The 19,963-nt window shown below is 37.9% G+C and overlaps 1 protein-coding gene and 1 pseudogene across 1 annotated transcript; one reads left to right on the top strand and one right to left on the bottom strand.

Annotated features, from left to right (window-relative positions):
• Window positions 1-4,196: 4,196 nt before the first annotated feature.
• On the bottom strand, window positions 4,197-8,267 carry LOC126598425 (uncharacterized). The gene is made up of 4 exons (XM_050264794.1): window positions 8,017-8,267; window positions 5,875-6,092; window positions 5,454-5,580; window positions 4,197-4,653 (listed from the first exon to the last, which is right to left on the bottom strand). The coding sequence occupies exons 1-4, from the start codon at window positions 8,265-8,267 to the stop codon at window positions 4,197-4,199; spliced, it is 1,053 nt and encodes a 350-aa protein (XP_050120751.1).
• Window positions 8,268-17,884: 9,617 nt separating this feature from the next.
• Window positions 17,885-19,867, top strand: LOC126599077 (uncharacterized; annotated as a pseudogene).
• The last annotated feature ends 96 nt before the right edge of the window (window positions 19,868-19,963 follow it).

The following is a 19,963-nucleotide window of genomic DNA, read 5'->3' as shown; positions in this document are numbered from 1 at the left end:
CACCCCTATATAAACACACTCATTTTCTCCAAAACCTAAGTTCTACACTCTTGCTAAATTCTCTAAATTGTCCAAACATTTTTCCCTAAAAGTTCTAACTTTGGCATTAGAGGTTATTTGGCTAAAGCCCCCCCAACATTCATCGTGAGCGTGTGAGGCTCTTGGCCTTGACCTAAGGTGTTGTTTGTTTTATAGGTGCAATTTTGTCCAAGAACAAGGAGGAAGAAATTTGCATCCACAAATTGGTGCTTTCATTGAGAGTCTTGATCAAACGCTCGTAAAAGACTCTCACATTCAAGGTTTTTCGTTTTCTTGATCATTTGTAGATTTTTCGTACGTTCTTATTCTTGGAATTTTTTCTAACAATTCTTTGATAAAATGTAAAAGAAAGGAACAATGGCAAGAGATTCGGAAAGCTCAACAAACGAAAATTCCAACGTTTGAGGATTGGGACCGCGACGATTTACAAGGCTCAACACAACGATAATTGGAGTGGCACCAACTCCACGAGGCACCACTGTGGCGACCACCACGACAGCCACCCTTGGCAAGGCTCACGGCACCACAATCACTGCTTAAACCATGCCATTAAAGCCCACACGGGCCCAAGCCCAAGGCGAGCTAACCTGAGCCACTTAAGCCCGACGAGAACCCAACGCATTGCTAAGCAGAGCTTAGTCCCACACCCATGTGCGCCACATGCTCAGCAGCCCACTTTTGTGGCCTAGTCTGCTCTCATGGCTTTCCAAGCAATCCAAATCAGTCCAAGACTTATTCAACCGTCCCGGCTTCAAAATTCAGGGCCTACAATTGAACCAGAGGCATTTTCACCACATTTATCCTCGGATTTGACATTTCCCAACTCAAATCTCGCGCCTGGAGTCTACCACATATGGAGAAACCTACCATCCAAGCCATTACATCCTACATGGCGAACAACACTTGTCCCAACAAGTCATAGAGTTGATAAACGCCATCGCACAACAGATGACCTTGGTGAATCAACTCTTGCAGTGTACCGAGATGAAGTGTGCCTCAGACGAGGTGTCCCAAAGAAGGACAATAGCAGACGATGAACCTCTACAGCAGCGTCCTGGCAAGCAACCACTTGACCAACCACGAACCGAGCATCCCGATTAGGCCCATGAGATAGCGTATACTCTCGTTTTAGTGCACGGATGAGCGTGCACTCTCGACTAGGCCTACATACACTCACAGTTAGGGCCACCCTCCGATAATCAACATGAGCGACCTTCCAGGCGAAGTGTTCATTTGTGGCAATGCCCGCAAGGAGCATCATCCACTTCACATCAAAGTAGGCAGCACAACGGACTGAAAGAAACAGTCACTTAATCCAGCTCAAGTTCAACCAGCAGCCTGCGAGTTACTCACTTACCTGCTAGGAACATACCATATATACCATAGCTGCGACATAAACGAGCCGAACATATGGAAAAACAGCCCAAACCAGTAGGTCACGACCTGGGGCAACTGAGAGCTCCGCTACTCAACAAAAACAATTCAGGAAAAAGTTAAAAGGCTCATAACTGAACGATTGCGCGATTTCCCGCGTAACGAAGCTATTAACGAGATGCTTCGATGAGACATGACCAACATAGCGGGTCATCTTTCAATGACAAGATCGAACAGACGGGACTATCCCACATAGATTGTCGAATACAAAGATTACTTTTGTTTCGACAAAGGTAGCAGCTCAGCCTAATGGCATGCCAAGGGAAAACCAGTACCAGAATGACACATTAGCCTAACTACCAAGAACTAGGGACATGCCTTGTTCTCAACACTTAAGACGATTTAATACTGAAGCAGCACATCACCAGTAATCGAGCATCACGGACTTAGTGGTTCAATTCCTCCTACTATGCACAACCTGGCCCAAGCCAACCCAACTCTATTTTAACAGCCGTGCCTACTTACTTCACGGCACCCGGTAGCCATTGATCTATCACCATGGCTTATAACTGTGCCAATCTTACACCACAGTTCTTAGCCGTGCCGATCTTGCCCTGTGGCTAGCGCTAACCAAGCCTTAAAAGGGCGCACGACAAAACACCTAATGATGGCATAATAATTTTGGGAGCAGCTTACTGCGCTTATACCCTTACGTGGGTTCCAAAAGCAGTTCAAAGTCTCAAACAGTTCGCCAAACAAGACCTCGCAGGGTGTGGATTATTTTAGTTTTCCAGCAGTCCAGCCTTCCTCAGCTGCATTCACGACAACGACTTCCATGCTCTCCAGTGCGATAGGGTATACCAATCTGCCGACACCCATCTGGTAAGTTATTCAGTGCGAGATGATAAACTAATTGATCTCCAGTGCGAGAAGGTACACTAATAGTTCTCCAGTGCGAGAAGGTAAACTAATTGCTTTCAAGTGCGATAGGTAAACTGATTCCCCGACACCCATTTGGGTAAGCTCTTTAGTGTGAGAAGGCCACATAGCTCAAAAGATCGAATGCTTGAAGACTAACTAGGCAGCGAATGGTCAGGGGGCAGCAACCACTTTTCACTCAACATTTCGCCCATCCGACACTTCATCTTTAGTAACTCCATCCTTGATTGCTCCATCTACGGTAGCTGAGAAATCAAACTCAAGCAGTTTCCTCATCTTTAGCAAGCTGCCCAAACCGTGGCCCATGCCACGCCACTTCCTTGGCCCATGTCGAGCCAATCCTTAGCTTTAGTCAAGTCGAGCAGCATAAGCAATGGCCTCTACCACACCACCTCCTTAGCCCATGCCAAGTCGATTCCTAGCCCCTGTCAGCCGATGTGCCACACCACCCTGACGGTTGCCCCTTGGCAGGACTACCAAAGAAGAAGACAAGAAGAATTAAGTTTTTCTTACATCGGTACAGAACGAAAAAGACAAAGAAATCAATGAAAGAAGATTCTTTGCATGGGCAAGCTACCAAATATCCTCTAGTTTTCTCTCTTTCTTGTAGGGACATATAATTGCCCTCCGAAGTTGATTTAATCCCCTACTTAAGGTAGGCTTAAATAGGCTTTGGATGCGTTTTATTTCCATTTCCTAGAAGAATCTAATTCTAAGTCCAAGTGAGAATTTGCATCAAAGCTGGAGAACTCTACACCTCTACACCTGCTGCCCTTTCCTGCGTACAGCTTAGTAGGTGCGGGGGCATTTGTGGAGCTAAAAATAATCAAGAAAAATATAGAGGCGACACATGGATTTTGGATAAAAAAAAACAAGATTACCCTCGAGGCACACCAAGATTTCTACCCGCAAGAAGTGGGCAATCATCCCTCAATCAAGTTAAAAGTGCCCAAAATAAGTATTTATTCAAAACCTATTTCATCCATCCTCATAAAATCTTCTCCACAAGGTAACCCCTAAATCATTCATTTCTAAATATATTAATTAGCTAATTAATTGATTTATTACCTAGTTAATTTATTAATTAGCAACAAATCATGAATCTCACCCAAAAAACCATCCAAGTGGCCGGTCCTCCTCCTCCTAAAGGGGCCGGCCACACCCCTATATAAATGCACTCATTTTCTTCAAAACCTACGTTCTGCACTCTTGCTAAATTCTCTAAATTCTCCAAAAAAGTTTCCCTCAAAATTCTAACTTCAACATCGGAGGTTCTTTGACTAAACCCCCCCTTCCCCAAAATCATTGTGGGCGCGTGAAGCTCTTGGCCTTAACCTAAAGTGTTGTTTGTTTTGTAGGTGCAATTTTGTCCAAGAACAAGGAGGAAGAAATTTGCATCCACAAGACCGAATTAACCAAAAAACGAGGTTTGTGTGAGTAAGGTCAGTGACAAGCCAAAGTGATATTCAAAACTACTTTAATCTAAGGAAAAGGAAATTCAAACTTGGGTACAAGAGAGGCGTAGCCTAGCCAACAAGCAACCCACACTTGCCCTAGAAAAGGGAATTCAAGTTTTAAATGGCGTCCTACAATGAAGTAATGCAAAGATTAAGGACTTTTATGCCAAAATGCCCAAAGAAAAACTTCACCAAAGACACCCAAAAAGCTTTTGGTGTACAAGTCAGCACATAACCTCCTATAAATAAGTGGGGAAAACCTTTTTCCTATTTTTACACCTGCTTGGGAAATGAAAAATCAAATAATTGTCTGTCAATGACAAACAAATCAACAAAAATAGGAACATGTATCTATAATCTCTTTGTCAACCTAACTGACTAATTTTTTCACGCTTCCTTGTTCAACCGTCGTGAGGCGAGGCCCTTGCCAGAAAGACTAGGAGTAATCGGCATCAAGGGTGTGTGAGGTGCCTCCTCATCATCCCAATTATCGTCCCAGTTATTATCCCATACATCGTTAACATGCAACACCCGGTTTTTTCCATTGGAAATTGGTAGGTCCTTATCTAGCTTTTGATATTTCAACCCACTGCCAGAGACCCGCCTATTTCTAAAGCTGATGCACATCCAAGCCGATGCTAATATCATTGCTGAAGCAAAGAACATAATTGCAATCGTAGGTTTTTGTTTTGGGAAGTTTGTGTAGGCGAAGTTTGAAGAATTCTCAGGCTTCTTCCTGGAATTGTTTGTGATTAGGTCCTTCAAATCAAGGTTGCATCGACCATTTCTAGCTTTTAGGACAATTGAACTGCCAGCCCCTCCCTTTCCAACAGAAACCAAAACCGGCAGAACCCAAATTATATAGATCAAAATCCACTTTTAGCATGGTGACAAGCATTACGCTTATAACATCCATAGAAAACCGCCTAGATTTTTTCAATGCAAAAACAAAATGAGTTACATAATGCCAATCATGTGTTCAAGCCAACTTGGCAAAGACATTTGCTATCAATATAAGAAACAGACTTTTGAATCAACCAATCTATTGTGTAGTGGGATTCTTATTAAAGTATTGCTTACTCGGTGAATCTGCAATACTGATATTGCATGGGATTTCGTTACTACAAGGTACTTTTTGGATAGACATACTACCCACGTGGGGTATAGGTGTAAAGATTTAGCCAATTCATAGTAGCTGTATGCATCTGGAAAGTTTAAGAACTTATGACACTCTATGTATCAAAGGAACCAAGTTTCCCTGCGGAAAAAAAAAAATTCTCATTTGCCAATTAGAATACAAGGACAAATTGAATCTTCTATGAAGTCTTTCAAGCAGGGAAGCATTATCAACCAGGTGTGATGTGATGATGAATATTAACATTAGGCTGCATTTTTGTTAAAAGAATTAAGAAATTGATTCTCTATAGCCCTAGGGATCCCTTTTCAACTATTTTGCAAAAGCAATCGCACAATTTATTTATACAAGTATTAGACATCATAGTCTAAAGTAAAACAGGACGGTATGAAGAATTTGCATCATAGTGAAAATATACTAGCTTCAATTAAGAAATCATAAAAAATAAAAAATAAATAAATAAACATATTTTGTGATCGACCAACTCTTTAGTGTTCTTTACACTTACTTTTCTGTTTTCTTTCTCTTCAAGTTGAATTTTTGTTTCGTCCAGTTGCACAAAATCAAGAGTTACAATGGTAACCAAGAGAGGGCCTTTGGCCATGTTCTTAATTAAAAGTGAAAGATGGTGAGAATTTGAAAAATGATAACCTACAATAAGTCAAGTATGATCAATGCAAAACAATACAAACTTAACTATAAAAAATACAATTAAAAAACTATATTTCAGTATGCTAAATGAATAATGATCTGAAAACACATAAAGAACATATCTGAATATTTATTGCATGACAAAATTCTTAACCAGACTGATAATTTAGTTGAATGAGAACAATCCATTAGTCCAAGAAATAAGGAAAACACCAAGGATGGATAGTATAAACAAGAAATATGCACAGAACTACCATGAATACAAAATGTAAAACATACCATTTCCGAGAACTTTCAAACACGCAACCAACTGGTTGCCCTCATCAGTACATATATTAGATGTATCACATTCCTCACTCCGCGTCCCCTCCTTCCCTATGAGGTTCACAAAGACCGTATTTGCACCATTATCCACCTCCTTAGGCACTTCCTTTGATTCCAACCCATCACTCTGCTTTTGTTTCTTGTCCTTGCCCTCTAATTTAGATCCTTCGCTCGACACTTGATGCGAAAATTATCTTAACACACAAATTTAACCCTCTTTTGACAACTGTAGTATAAGTATAAGTAGGGATCGTTCTGGACCAGGGATTAGGAGGGCTTGCTAATAACCTCTAAACTGACTCAAAAACATAAAACTAAACTTAAAAATACTTAACAAGACTCACAAGACTCAAAGCAAACTTAAAATACTCAAACCAGCTTAGAACAACTAAATAAACTTAAACTAGACACTAGGAATGTTTGGACGAAAATTGACTTTTACTTGAATCAAAACATTTAAAAACACAAATTAAAACAGATTCTAACTAATTAGACACACTAAAGTAAAGGGGGATTGAGTTTTGGACGAAGTTGAAACAAACAAACAAGTATGAAAAACTAGACAGATTGTAAAACAAATTTGAGAAATAAGATGATGGATGGGATAGCTAGAGGCTTTTTCTCCACACATGACATGTATGCAAATAACTCGATTTCCAGTTACTACTTCATTGAATTATGAACGACAATGCTCCAAATTAACCGTGACATCACTAGTTAACTCTCAGATTTTCCTTGTTTTATTGGATTGGATGACATCATTCGACAACCAAAAACATTCTTTTAAAGTTCCCTACATGACATCATAATAGAGATACAATAAAAGATCATTATGTTTAATGAAAATCATAAGCATTGACAAAGCACTTGCAACTATGACATCATGTCACTCATGCTAGGAATTGAACTTAACGCGATCGTTTATAAGCGACCTTCACTACATGTGAATATAAGTTTGTAACGATTATGTTAAACTTCCTTATATTCTAGCAACGGATTTATGCATGCTAATTAAGTGTCGACCCTTAATTAACAAATACAAATAAGTTATCAATCAAATAGTTAAGCCAACTGCATTCACGATTCAAGAGTTCATAACTGGAATTTATCAAATTATATTGCACACATAATCATGGCTTTGAAATCACCCCTAGCCAATAGGGGTTTAGCCACTCATATTCACAACAAACCAAAAGAAAATGAATTTAAACATTGGAAACAAAAGAAAGAAAACACCTAAACGCTCCAACGATCCAAGTTAGACAGCAAGCACGTCCAAGCATTTTCCTTCCCTTCCTTTGCTACAGCACAAGGTGTTGGTATGTGTTTGAAGGTTTGTTTGTATGGAGGAATGGATGTGTTTGGATGAAGGTTGTATTGAATGCGGCAAAGAGTGGAGAATTGTGTAGATTGGTTAAGAAGAAAAGACTCTGCCTTGCAGCAGAATGTGTCTTCCTCCCTTCTCCCTAAACTGTCCCACCTCAATGTGTCTTTGGATGGATATATTTATAGGCAAGGGAGAGGATGTAGTGGGTGGTGGTAATAAGTGGATGTAGTGGTAGGTGAATGTGTTGGGTGGTTGAAATGAGTGGATGTGTTGGGTGAAATGACTGGATGTAGTGGTAGGTGAATGGATGTGTTAGGTAAAATAAGTGGATGTAGTGGTAGGTGAATGTGTTGGGTGATTGTAATGAGTAGATGTGTTGGGTGAAATGAGTGGATGTAGTGGTAGGTGAATGTGTTGGGTGGTTGTAATGAGGGGATGTGTTGGGTGAAATGAGTGAGTGTTTGGTAATGAGTGGATGTAATGGGTGTAGTGGATGGATGTTTGTAGTTGTAGGTCAACACACTTGCACACACACATGCTGATTTCTAGCCTTCTAATCTTCAAAAATGTCCATCCTCATGTCTCCATGCTTGCACTATCCAATCTTGGACCAAAAATGCTCCAAAATGCTCCAAATAGCACTTTGTTGCCAACTTTGTTATTTGAACCTACAAACACACGAAAATAGCTTAAAGTACTAAAATAACTAGAATTAAACTAAGTAAATGCCAAGAAACAAGCTAACTAAGTTGCATAAATATGCTCCTATCAACCCTTCACCACTCTTTGCCACATTATCAGATTTTTTCACACCTACTTCCTTACTTGAATTGCTCTTCTTATCCCTAATACCCTCATTTGATCCAACCACCTGATCTCCGTCTTTCTTCACCTTTTGAACATTGTTAGCATTCAAAACTGAATTAGACCCAACAATGTTATCAATGGAACCATTTGAATTATCCGATGCTAACAAACTTTTGCGGTCCAAATCAGTTGTCACACCGGATTCTACATACATTCAAAACCTCTAACAAATAAATATAGACCACAGAACAACTAAATTCACTCCAAAAATATAAGTTCTCATTATTTACCTTCAAATCAGCATCAGAGCAATGAACTACAATCTACAACAATAAAATCCCAACCAACAGAACAAAATTCTTCTCCATAATCTGAGACAAACCTGTAAGAACAAGTTTGCAACTTCTTATCCGAGGAACTTGAATTCATCCAATTGAATCACAAATTATATAAGCCTTTTATTAAATACACTCAAGAACAAATTTTTTACATACCTGCATTATTCGATCCTGATGATGAAGCCATAAAGAATTATGAAACCTTATAGAGTTCCAACAATAAGTTCTTTTCCCAAACCAATTGAACTTCACACAATTCTGTTATCCTAAAACATTGAGGACAACCAAATAGCTTTAATCAAGACTTTTCCATATCAATATCAAACACTATGACCGGTTCTATCACATATTTTGTACTCATAATCTTACAAAACCTACTTCTTTACACTATAACCAGACCCTATTCTTCCATTAAAAACCAAGAAATGAAATCATTAAGCTTTCTTATTCAGAAAGAAAAAGAAAACCCATAAACGAAAACATGTGTGAAGGGCATATGAAGAAAGACTCAGATTGCTTACCCAGAAGAAGAAGAATATGGAGGTTCTCTATGATTGTCTTGCATAAGCTTGGTTGAAGCAATGGTTGCACAAGCTATGCGGCTTCTCATCGAGCAATGGTTGAGCGTGCATCAAAGATGAACATATTTTTCTTTGAGAATAAAAAAATGGGTTTAAAGTTTGAACGGTGACATGCTTGACGTCAACGAAGGTAATCAGAGCGGAGACTACAAAGTAGTGAGAGGAGACTACAAAGTTTGAACGGTGAAAACTATTTGATAACCATTTTATTTTTATTTATTTTTTAATTTTACATGGAGTAATTCTACACTAGTTATGTTTGCTTAAATATTATATCTGTTACGAGCATTTTTAATGGAAATATCAAATGTTAATTTGATTACTGTTGTGGTAATGTCAGATTTTTTGTTCCTCTGGTCCATATCTTTTTTTGTTATAAATGATTGGCCAATTTCCCTCTCAACTTTAATTTTTGTGGCCGATTTCTCCCATAAACTCTCATAATTAGTCAATTTCCACCATGCCGTTAATTTTCAAAAATTTTAGGCCAAATCGGATTAATAGTCCCCGTAGTGATAAGGTATTCGGAGAATTGCCCATGTGGTAAAAAAAACATAGGATTTAAACCCTTATGATGAAGATTATTAGCAAAATTAACCCAAAAAACAAACTTATGTTAAACTCAGATAAGTATAAGGATAAAAATGTCCAACCACACTCTTTATTTTTGCTAGCCTCCTCTTTCTCTCTCTATGTGTCTGTGTAAGTATACCTCTACGGTGCAATGCAAGGCCATGATAGGATCAACATGTGTCTCCTTGCGAGCTGATCGTTGAGGTCTTCTGAAGGCTTGAATCCAAGCCCAACCGTGATGCCTGCTCCCTCGTTTGCAAGCGCTAGCTCACCCTCGAGCGCCTCAGCAGCACCACCCTCTGCATCGGCATAACCGGCAGCCCGGACCTCATCATCGGCCTCCTCGCTGTCAATTCTGCAATGCTTGAAGTCTGCAATTCTTGAAGTCTGCATTCATGGGTTAATGTTGATTCTGCCCATTTTGTGTGTTTGCTTTTGCTCATTTGAAGATCAAAGAGTCAAGTGCTTGCTGTTCGGTTTATCTGAGTCATAATTGCCTGAACATGTAAGAATTTTAATGCTTGAAGTCTGCAATTCTTCGTTTGAATACTTAACCGGAAATTATTGGTACATTCCTAAATGGGTTTCTTTTGGGGTAATGTCTTGCAGTCTTGCTTTCATTAAAGGTGTAATTTTTTTTTCGTAAGCATTTGAATAATGTTATTCCTACATTTTTAAGATTACAAAGACAGAAAGAAAATGGCTAACATAGAATAAATGTGTGAAAGCTTGGAGAGTGAGCCGAGAAGAGGTACAATAACACAGATAGAAAGAGGGAAGAGAGAAGGAGGCTAAAAAGAAAGAGTGTTTGGACACTTTTATCCCTACATTCCACAAGCTATTCACATGATAACCTTTTAAAGGGCAATAATGTGAATTTCTCCATACATTCTTCTTCCTTTTCTTCTCACTCTCAAACCAGCATTTTTGTATGTTTCTTCTTTGTTTGACCTTTCAAACCCAATATTACCCTATGTTTCTCATCTAATTTCCAAACCTATAATTCAGTTTCATGTTATTTAGTCAAAGGCGTGGATAGGTCGGTATGTTGAAGTTCTAGTTGCCGCAGGAGGCGGAGTAGAGAGAAGAACGAGCTTGTTGTCAGAGTTGTCTGTGTTGATGGGGTGGGGGATGTTTGGTTGACGACTATGACGGTGGCGACGCAACCATAGCCCCATTCAGGGAGAAGTTTGTACCTGGTTGCGGAGATGAGTCGAGCCGAATCGATATCTGGGACCTTCTGACATTCGTCAAGACGTCTTTTTTAATCCCTTCTATCTCTTTAGCTCTTCCATCCTTCATTTGGGCCTTTTAGAGGTTGTCAAATTTCTCACTTTTGTGATTTTCTTCACAAAAATCCAATCTTTTTCTTTCAATTTCGACATACATTTCTTAAACTCAAATGACGGATAACACCTGGGTGTTGAATTAGGTCAAGCTACTGCTGTGGAGAAATATGTTGTAGATCGCACGTGGGTGGAGAAAAGGAAGGAGAAGGTAGGGAGAAAATAATTTTCTATTGTGGTCACGTGATAACGCGTGACATATGAATAGGAATAATGGATGGAAATTATCAAAATTGGGTAAAAGATTGTTTACTACCCTCATGTTTTGTGGTTTTCAACATTTAATACATCAAGTTTTTTTCATCTCAGATTCATACCTAAAGTGTAAATTTTGGGACAGTCTCATACATCCATTAGTCAAACTATTAAATCTGCCGTTAATTGTGACGTGGCGCCATGATTGGGCGCCACGTGTCATCAACGTTTTTTTTATTTTATTTTTTTATTTTTTCTTCTTTCTCCTTCTTCCTTCCTTCTTCCTTCCCCTTCCTTCTTCTTATTCTTTTTCTTCTTCCTCCGAATCTGGGGAAGATGAAGGTTTTTTTTCTTTTTTTTTTGCTTCCTCCTTCTTCTCCTTCTTCCTTCTTCCTCCGAATCTAGGGAAGATGAAGGTTTTTATTTTTTTTATTTATTTTTTTTCTTCTTCTTCCTTCGACTGCAACTTTTTTTTTTCTTCCTTCTTCTTCTTCCTCCTTCTTCTTCTCCTTCTTCCTTCCCCTTCTTCTCCTTCTTCCTTCCTCAAAAGAGAAAAAAAAAAACCTTCATCTTCCCCAGATTTGAGGAAGAAGAAGGAGAAGGAAGAAGAAGGAAGAAGGGGAAGGAAGAAGGAGGAAGAAAGAAGGAGAAGAAGGAGGAAGGAAAAAAAAAAGGTTGCAGTCGGAGGAAGAAGAAGAAGAAGAAGAAGAAGAAAGAAGAAGAAAGAAGAAGAAGGAGGAAGAAGAAGAAAGAAGAAAAAGGAAAAAAGAAAAAAAAAAAAAACTTCCCCAAATGCAGAGGAAGAAGAAGAAGAAGGAGGAGGAAGGAGGAAGGAAGAAGGAGAAGGAGGAAGAAAAAAAAATTGCAGAAGAGAGAAGAAAAGAAGAAAAAAAAACGTGGATGACACGTGGCGCCCAGTCATGGCGCCACATCACAATTAACGGTAAATTTAACAGTTTGACTAACGGATGTATGAGACTGTCCCAAAATTTACACTATAGCTATGAATCTGAGACGAAAAAAACTTAATGTACTAAATGTTGAAAACCACAAAACATGAGGGTAGTAAATAGTCTTTTACCCATGAAAATTTTACAACGAGATGGAAATCGACTAATTATGAGAGTTGAAGGGGAATATTGGCTAAAATTACATTTTAGGGGGAAATTGGTTAATCCTTACAAGTTCGGGAGGCAAATTGACAAATACCTCTAAATGATATTTGTAAGACGCATTTTTAAAGAGAAATCATTTAAAAAAAATTCAAGATCTATAATCGGTGCATTAAGGGGATCCACATAATAAAATAGTTAAAAATTATTTGACAACACATTTTCTCATATGTCAAATTTGGCAGTAGAAAATTTATATGTCAATCCACATAGGATTGGCATATTGGTTTAAACTTCTTCCTACTTTCAAATTTGATTGTATGACATTCCACTTAGGATGACATCTCGTTTGGAGATTGTCGAAGCAGTTTAAAACTAGTTACATGAAGGTTCATTGAGTCATAAGCAACGACATTGGAACTCTCAAAAGCAAGAGTTCCCACATGGCTCCAAGATTTGCAGATAAAACCGAGAAAATAGCAGCCCTTAGTGATGTTGCTAATTTGCTTAATTAATTCTATGAAGATTTAGGTTGCAGAAGAAGTGATAATAATATGATGGAGGACATATTATTATAGAGAACGGCAGAGAGAAGGGAGGAGAGAAGAATGGGAGAGAGTGAAGAGAGAATGGAGAAAAAGCCATGTTAGAAGAGATTAAATAAGGACAAGAGAGGTGAAGAGATAAGGAAAAGAATAGAGTGAAGAGAAAAGAGTAAAATAGTTATTTTCTAACTAACTTAAACCTATGCAGCATGCTTCATTGACCTATGCATTAGTATACATATTTCACTGATTATGTCTACAAAAAAAAAATGATCATTGATATATGGCTAATTAAAGATTTTTAAATGACCTTTAGGTAAATAGCCTTATTGTGACAGCCCGTCCATGATTTTAAGAGTTTTGAAAGTTTAATAAAGGATTTTACAAAAATGCCCTTTGAGGCACGCGCATTATTCGGGGTGTGTCAGTTGGTATCAGAGCCTAGGTTGCGGTCTTGGACATCTTGAGAATTCACAAAAGTAGGATTCACCCTTGGGTGTTACATCTTAGTAATTATATCTTTAAAGCTTCCGAACTGTGTAAATGGTTACGTCACTCTCAAGTGACGGCCAGCATGCCCTCCTTCGGGACGAGGTGTGTCACTTATATTTTTATGCCATATGATGTGATATATGATGTATCCAATGGGAAAACTTCAATATTCAACGAGAAAATTTCAATAAAACACTAATTGATATGGCAGTTGGAAAAAAAAAACACTAATTAATGTGTTCATGATAATCACTTGTCACATTATACGGTATAATTTATTATGAATAGAATTATTCTTTTATTTATGTTCGTCATAGAAGAGACATACATCTAGAGAAAGAATAAATGAAGAAGAGTAGATGCAACATGGTAAGAAATACGTAGAAGATTTAAGTTTACTGTGAAATTCTGAAATTATGAGAGTGGTAAGCACCAAATTCTAATTATTGTTTTTCCCTATGAACTTCTAGGTTTTTTCGTTTAGAAATCCAAATAAAAAAAATTAGTGTATATCAACTAAAAATCCAAATTTTAAATTTGTTTTCTTTGTACAGAGGAATATTAAGGTGCTCTTTAAATACAATCTTAGATTCTCACAAAACAATGTGCTTATTAACCACATTGTTGGGGAAGGAGCAAGACAATGTGCATATGTGCTCTACTAGTAACACATCTCGTTTCTGTTTACAAATTTATTATTATTAACTCATATACTAATTCTTCTTAACTTTGCATGCAAGTAACAACTCTCCCGTAATTGAGTCAAATTTGTTTCGATGAGCGAGAGCATGCATGCCCTACAACGTGTCGAAGAATTGAAAGACACGATCCCTTAATTTTCCGTCTCACCCTCAACATGAGGAACTTATATCACACCATTTTCTTTGGATTGTCGTCCTAGTTTTTTCAGAGAGCGTAACGGGGTGGAGCTTGAGACTGCTCAGCCGCTAGAATATGAACGAATTCTCCGAAATTTGAATGGGATCTCAATTACTACCACACGAAAATCGTCCTCTCATTACTTAATTATCACCAACTTTTTTTGGATTTGGGGAGTTCACAACATTTTTCTGGTCCCCCAAGACCGACTTTATCAAGGGATCTTGGATGGGCACCAAATGATGGTTGCTGCCCTCGCCGAGAAATGGGCCAACAAAAATGCTCCAAAAAAGCAGCGGCCTCAAATTCATATGGAGTTGAAGAAGATACGAGTGTCCAATAATTTATTTCATCCAAAAAATTCTTCATATATATATATATATAGTTTAACTTATTTCAGGTGGAACCCTCAACCCTAACAACTTTATTTTTTTATTTTTTTTTATGTTACATTAAAACGGAATCGAATTTTGACTTGGTTTATTTTTGTTTAACTCACTTGTCATCATCACTTGAACTAACATCAAAGACTTAAAACCTAAATATTAGCCTTCATCATCTTAATTCTATTTTTTTACGTAGATCAAATGGCAGAATGAATTGAAAATCAAATTAAAAAGTGCAAATCGGACAACAAAAATAAAGCTTTGTAGATTTAGGCTCCAATGATTGATTTGGGTCGATTACTCGTTATTTCAAAGAGAATGGCGATGTGTATCAAACTCACCAAGTTTTCACGATGTATGAGAATTTTCAGCTGAAATCCATTGTTTATAGTGTTTTTATTACGGTTTTAAGTTTTAAGGATGTTTCGATATTTTGTTATTTGGTTAACTTTTGGACGGGAACTTTAACGAAAAGCTCATAGTACTGTTCATTTTAACGAAAAACCATATTTTTACACTAAAAAGTCAATCATGGTACTATTCACTTTACCTTTTATTTCGTCCTTATCGTTAAAACTCAAAGTTTTCAAGCCATTTTCATTAGTTTTCCTTCCTTTTGGACTCCTAGGGTTTGACTATAAATACTTTCTGGTTGGACTCCTTTAGGCATTATGTTTGTTATCTTATCAATTATCCTTCAATAAGCTTTTGAGGTTTTGTCATACTTTCTGGAAGGTTCTAGTTTTCTTATTTAAGATTATCGTTGAATAATCTTCTGTCACAACGTTTCAAGTGGTATAAGAGCAATATTCTCAATAGCCAATAGTGGTGGTTGTGATTAGAACCCTGCCGACGATGGCCGTAGGGTTGAACATGTTACCCAATCAGATTTCATCATTTCAATGCTCTTGTTGCTCAGGTTTCTCAACTTGCCTAAACGTTGACAACCTAGTTGATGGTTTACATCCATATCGTCATTATGATGACTAGCCAGTCCGTGGCACATGGAGCACCCAAGCCTAGGCATGTTCAAGAGGGTAGTGAAGGAAATTCGAAGGAGGAATTTGCAGAGCCTGAACGAGTTCAATGAAACAACCAAAATAATAGTAACAAAAGTAACAACATTGATGAGCACTTTTTCGACATGACCCTATTCCAATAGTGACTTATTGTTGACCCTAAAAACTAATTAGCCTACATAGCGTGCATGCCAAATAGCTAATGAGCTAATTGTGTCCTTTAGTGAATGCGGGTGTGCCAATTCATTGACCGAGCTTGGTCGGTGAGTAGAATGAATGCACTAGTACAAAAACATGTTTGCGCGACGAAAACTTGTGCGACACATAAAATAACGTCGCGCAAAACGGCTTTGCGCGACGTAGTCCTTCGTCGCGCAAAATTTTGGCGCCAAACCCTAAGAATTTACCGCTTTTTCCCACCTTTGCGCGACGCATGCCCACCTACGTCGCGCAAAGTTGTTTTGCTCGACGTAGGTGGGCATGCGTCGCGCAAAGTCACCAACTTTTTTTTCTTTTCATTTGATCTGTTTGGGAGGCTAGAATGTTTGGAGTTGATGATCAAACTGAAGGAAATACCAAAAGAATTGTTTGCGTGACGTAGGCACATCTTTGCGTGACGTATGTGCGTCGTGCAAAGAGACTTTATGTGACATTAGGAATGTGCGTCGCGCAATCAAACTTAAAGTTTATTTATACTTTCATTAAGTATAATATAAGATTTTGTGGTATCCACTTGTGTTAATACTTTAAATTGACGATTGAATTAGTTCATTGTATTCATATAGGATCCAGGAGTGTAGCTGTAAAAAATCATCAAACTCTGAGTTAAAACTACCGTTAAATCGTGATTTTTCCTTTATAACCGTCGAAATTTGTTGTCCCGTTACTTGATCTCTGCATGCTTGTTTTTGCCATTTTTGGCGTATGCGATCTCGAAGCATATACAAACAAGTTTGACGGTTGGATCGTTCAAATTAGTTTCGTACAATGCGTTTCCCATCAAAACGATAGATTCACTAACACTTAGAGTTTATTTATACTTTTATTAAGTATAACATAAGATTTTGTGGTATCCACTTCTATTAATACTTTAAATTGATGATCGAATTAGTTCATTGTATTCATATAGGATCCAGGAGTGTAGCTGTAAAAAAATCATTAAAATCGGAGTTAAAACTACTGTTAAATCGTGATTTTTCCTTTATAACCGTCAAAATTTTTTGTCTCGTTACTTGATATCTACATATTTGTTTTTTGCCATTTTTGGCGTATGCGATTTCGAAGCATATACAAACAAGTTTGACGGTTGGATGCTGAAGAGTGATGGACTTGGCGTGTGTGATAAATTTTTTAATAATTTTAAAAAAAAAAACAAATTACTTTGCGCAACGCTTTAATGTAATCGTCGCGCAAAACCACTTTCCGCGACGTCAAATTGTATTCCCACGTCGCGCCAGTTGAAAATTTTGGAGGTAAATAGTGAAAGTTAGGCGCTTTTTTTTTCAATTTTCTAATTTTGGGAACCTTGAACCCGTTCACCTCTTTCTTTCCAGTTGAAAACCTTGAACCCTTCCATCTTTACCGTATTCATCTCTCTTCCAGTAGACGCATATCCTCTTCCCATAGTCCTCATCTCCTCTATCTTTCCCTCTGGCTCCATCTTTCCCGTTTGGGAACCCTGTTGACTTCATCTCCTCTATCTTTCCCGTATCTCCCCTTCCCATAGTCCTCATCTCCTCTATCTCTCCTCTTCGCAACCTTGATCCCCAAATCTTGAACCCAGACCTGTCTTCCCTCTCTCTTTCCCGTATACCTATCTCTTCCCTCTCGTTCTAAACGACGGGCAGCCACACGATCGAAACCGACGGGAATCAACTCCCAAAATCAAGGTAAGGGTTTCTGATGCAAATGTTGGTCTGCTTACTGAATTTAGTTGGTCTGATGCAAAATTAAGGATGAATTGATTTAATTAATTTACTGAATTTAGTTGGTCTGATGCAAATCTGGGTTTTAGTTCTTAAGCTTCACTGGGTTTGGTCAACTGCCAACCTATCTAAGCTTTGTAATGCACTCTTTCATTTTAGATAACAGTACCTTTTTGTTTAGTTTCAGTTGATTCAATCACGCATTGGTTTGCAACAACCGTACTTGGTTTGCCTCGTATTCAGTCACGCATTCAGTCACGCATTTGTTCAAAAGATAACTCAAGGTTGATCCAGTATAAGGTTATCCAATGATTCCAATCTGGTTTCTCATATGATTTTATTTTTGCTTAGCTGATTTACGCGTGTTATTAATTCACCTTTCCTTTTTTCGCTTTTCTGCTCTTTATTTTCTGTCACCTTTTAACATACCTGAAAATGATATGAATGCATACTTCAATTTTCAAGGGCAAAAGTTTCTAGCAAAAGTTAGTCTTCACAAGGAACTTGCAGATTCAATATTTTGCTAATGCATTTTAATTGATCAACGTATAAATAGATGCCTTCGCAACATGCTGCTATCTATTGTTAATACTTTCGACCTGTCGCTTGGATAATGGTTTTGTTCTTCTGGTTCACAGGTAAAAGTCATTTTCTTCTCAAAAACAGGGGTGCGTGCTGCTCCATTCATACGCCAAACTGCTAAAAATTATTGGAGTCATGCTTCTTTTGCATTCGTGCTATGGTAAGAAGAGGAATTGTCCTTTTGGTTTAATTCTTGAAAGAGTACTGTTCTCCAGGTTCTCCAGATTTTCAAAATATTATGTGACTTGAGTCTAAAATAACACAAACACTACTATTGTGAGTTTAAACTTGAACTATTACTATAAATTGGGTACCGAAAATTATGCATCTTTGATTTCATAGGAACTTATATGCTTTCCAACAGGTTTGAGGTAAAATCTACACCTGCTATAGTGATTTTGAAAGATCCTGGTGTCAAACCTGTTGTGTACCACGATTGTACATATAATTGTTAGTTTGATTGCTCTGGGGAGTTTGGTATTCGAAATGGGTTTTGGCTTTTTAGTCTATGAAAATGATTGCTCTGGGGAGTTTGCTATTCGAAATGGTATATTGGGAAGTATATATAATTGTTAGTTTGATTCATATAATTGTTAGTTTGGTAAAACCGTAGTTCCAGGTTGAAATTCTTTTCATTTCCGTTATTGCACCCTTTTAGAAAATTAACATTTTGGCATTTTACAGGCAATAGAACTATGGAAGACAAATATGAGGCATCCTCAGGCATCTGAGGTCGTCAACAAGGACATAATATCGCACTTTGTTCTTTGGCTAGTTTATTGCAGAACGTAAGAACTTGTAACATTTTATTCTCGTAAAAGATTTCCTTATTATATCTTATTTTATGTTGTTAATTTTTATTCTGCATAACAGAAATTTTCCTTTTGCTTATTTAATTGGCATTGACTTACATATAGTATTCATGCATGTTAGATGTATTCTTCAAAATCTTGTTCTTTTAGATAGTTGTGAAAAACCTGTATTCTTGTTCTGAAGAATGAGCCTTGCATATGGCTTTTCCAGATTTGTAGGAAGTGTTAACTTTTCACAGGGGATTGAAACTAGAAAACATTTGATGCACATACTTATATATGATATGCCTGACTGCTTAACCCATTGCCTCGAGCTATTACGGTATTACCTTAGATGAGAATTTTACTTGAAAAGACTTAAGCAGTGCAGGACCCAACTATTTAAATACTATACTTTTGAGCAGTTGCATTATAACCCACATATCCCATGTAAAGTTTATTCTAAACCTTTCATGAGGTGGAACAAATCAGTGAAAAAATCTATCATTTTTGCTCACAAAATACACATACTGCCACGGTTTAATTGCTATTCTCCAAGAAGCAACATCGCAGCTTCCCCCAGAGACCCCGATTGAGGACGTCATTGTACCCAAGGATGCAGATGTTCAGATCGTGACTGAGGTCCAGGATCAGAAGTTCGGTCGTCGTCATGGTAAGGTTGTTCGGTGTACGGGGAAGGCGGGGGTTCGTGAAACGGGTGCTTCTTCTTCCAAATTGTCCACATGAGAGGTCAATTCCTTGGAGGAAGTGATAACCCTAAGAGGTCAGGTTGCGGCCCAGGGTGACCATATTAGGGCCCAGGACAAGAGGATGAATATGATTGTTCAGGCCTTACCGATGTCCGGCCTCCAAATCCCGACGATGCTAGCACCTAATGTTGCTCCACCTTCGACTTCCCAGCCATTTCGCCCAAACGATACCGAGTAGCATGATGTATTAAACTTAGAAGACTTGCAGTTTTTTATTTTTTTTGTTCAGACAAACGTACATTTTCATATATTCTATAATTAATTACTTTTTCTTGGTTTATTAATTATTGTTTAGAATTTAATTATAATATTTATTAAAAATTAAATAAAAAAATATAAATGAAAAAAAAAAAAAAAAGGTTTGCGCGACGCAGGT

This window comes from Malus sylvestris, chromosome 14 (assembly GCF_916048215.2).
Source record: "Malus sylvestris chromosome 14, drMalSylv7.2, whole genome shotgun sequence".
NCBI classification, from domain to species: Eukaryota; Viridiplantae; Streptophyta; class Magnoliopsida; order Rosales; family Rosaceae; genus Malus; species Malus sylvestris.
Note: the sequence above shows the minus strand (reverse complement) of the source record. Positions and strands in the feature narration are given on the sequence as shown.

Bases quoted from the DNA above. Each gene is read 5' to 3' on its own strand.
- LOC126598425 (XM_050264794.1), bottom strand. From the start codon at position 8,267: ATGTATGTAGAATCCGGTGTGACAACTGATTTGGACCGCAAAAGTTTG. The intron at 6,093-8,016 runs GATAGGAGCATA...GCATCAAGTGTC, and splicing joins GCAAAGAGTGGTGAAGGGTT to GAGCGAAGGATCTAAATTAG. The intron at 4,654-5,453 runs AGTAAGTGTAAA...TTGGGTTCTGCC, and splicing joins GAAGAGAAAGAAAACAGAAA to GGTTTTGGTTTCTGTTGGAA.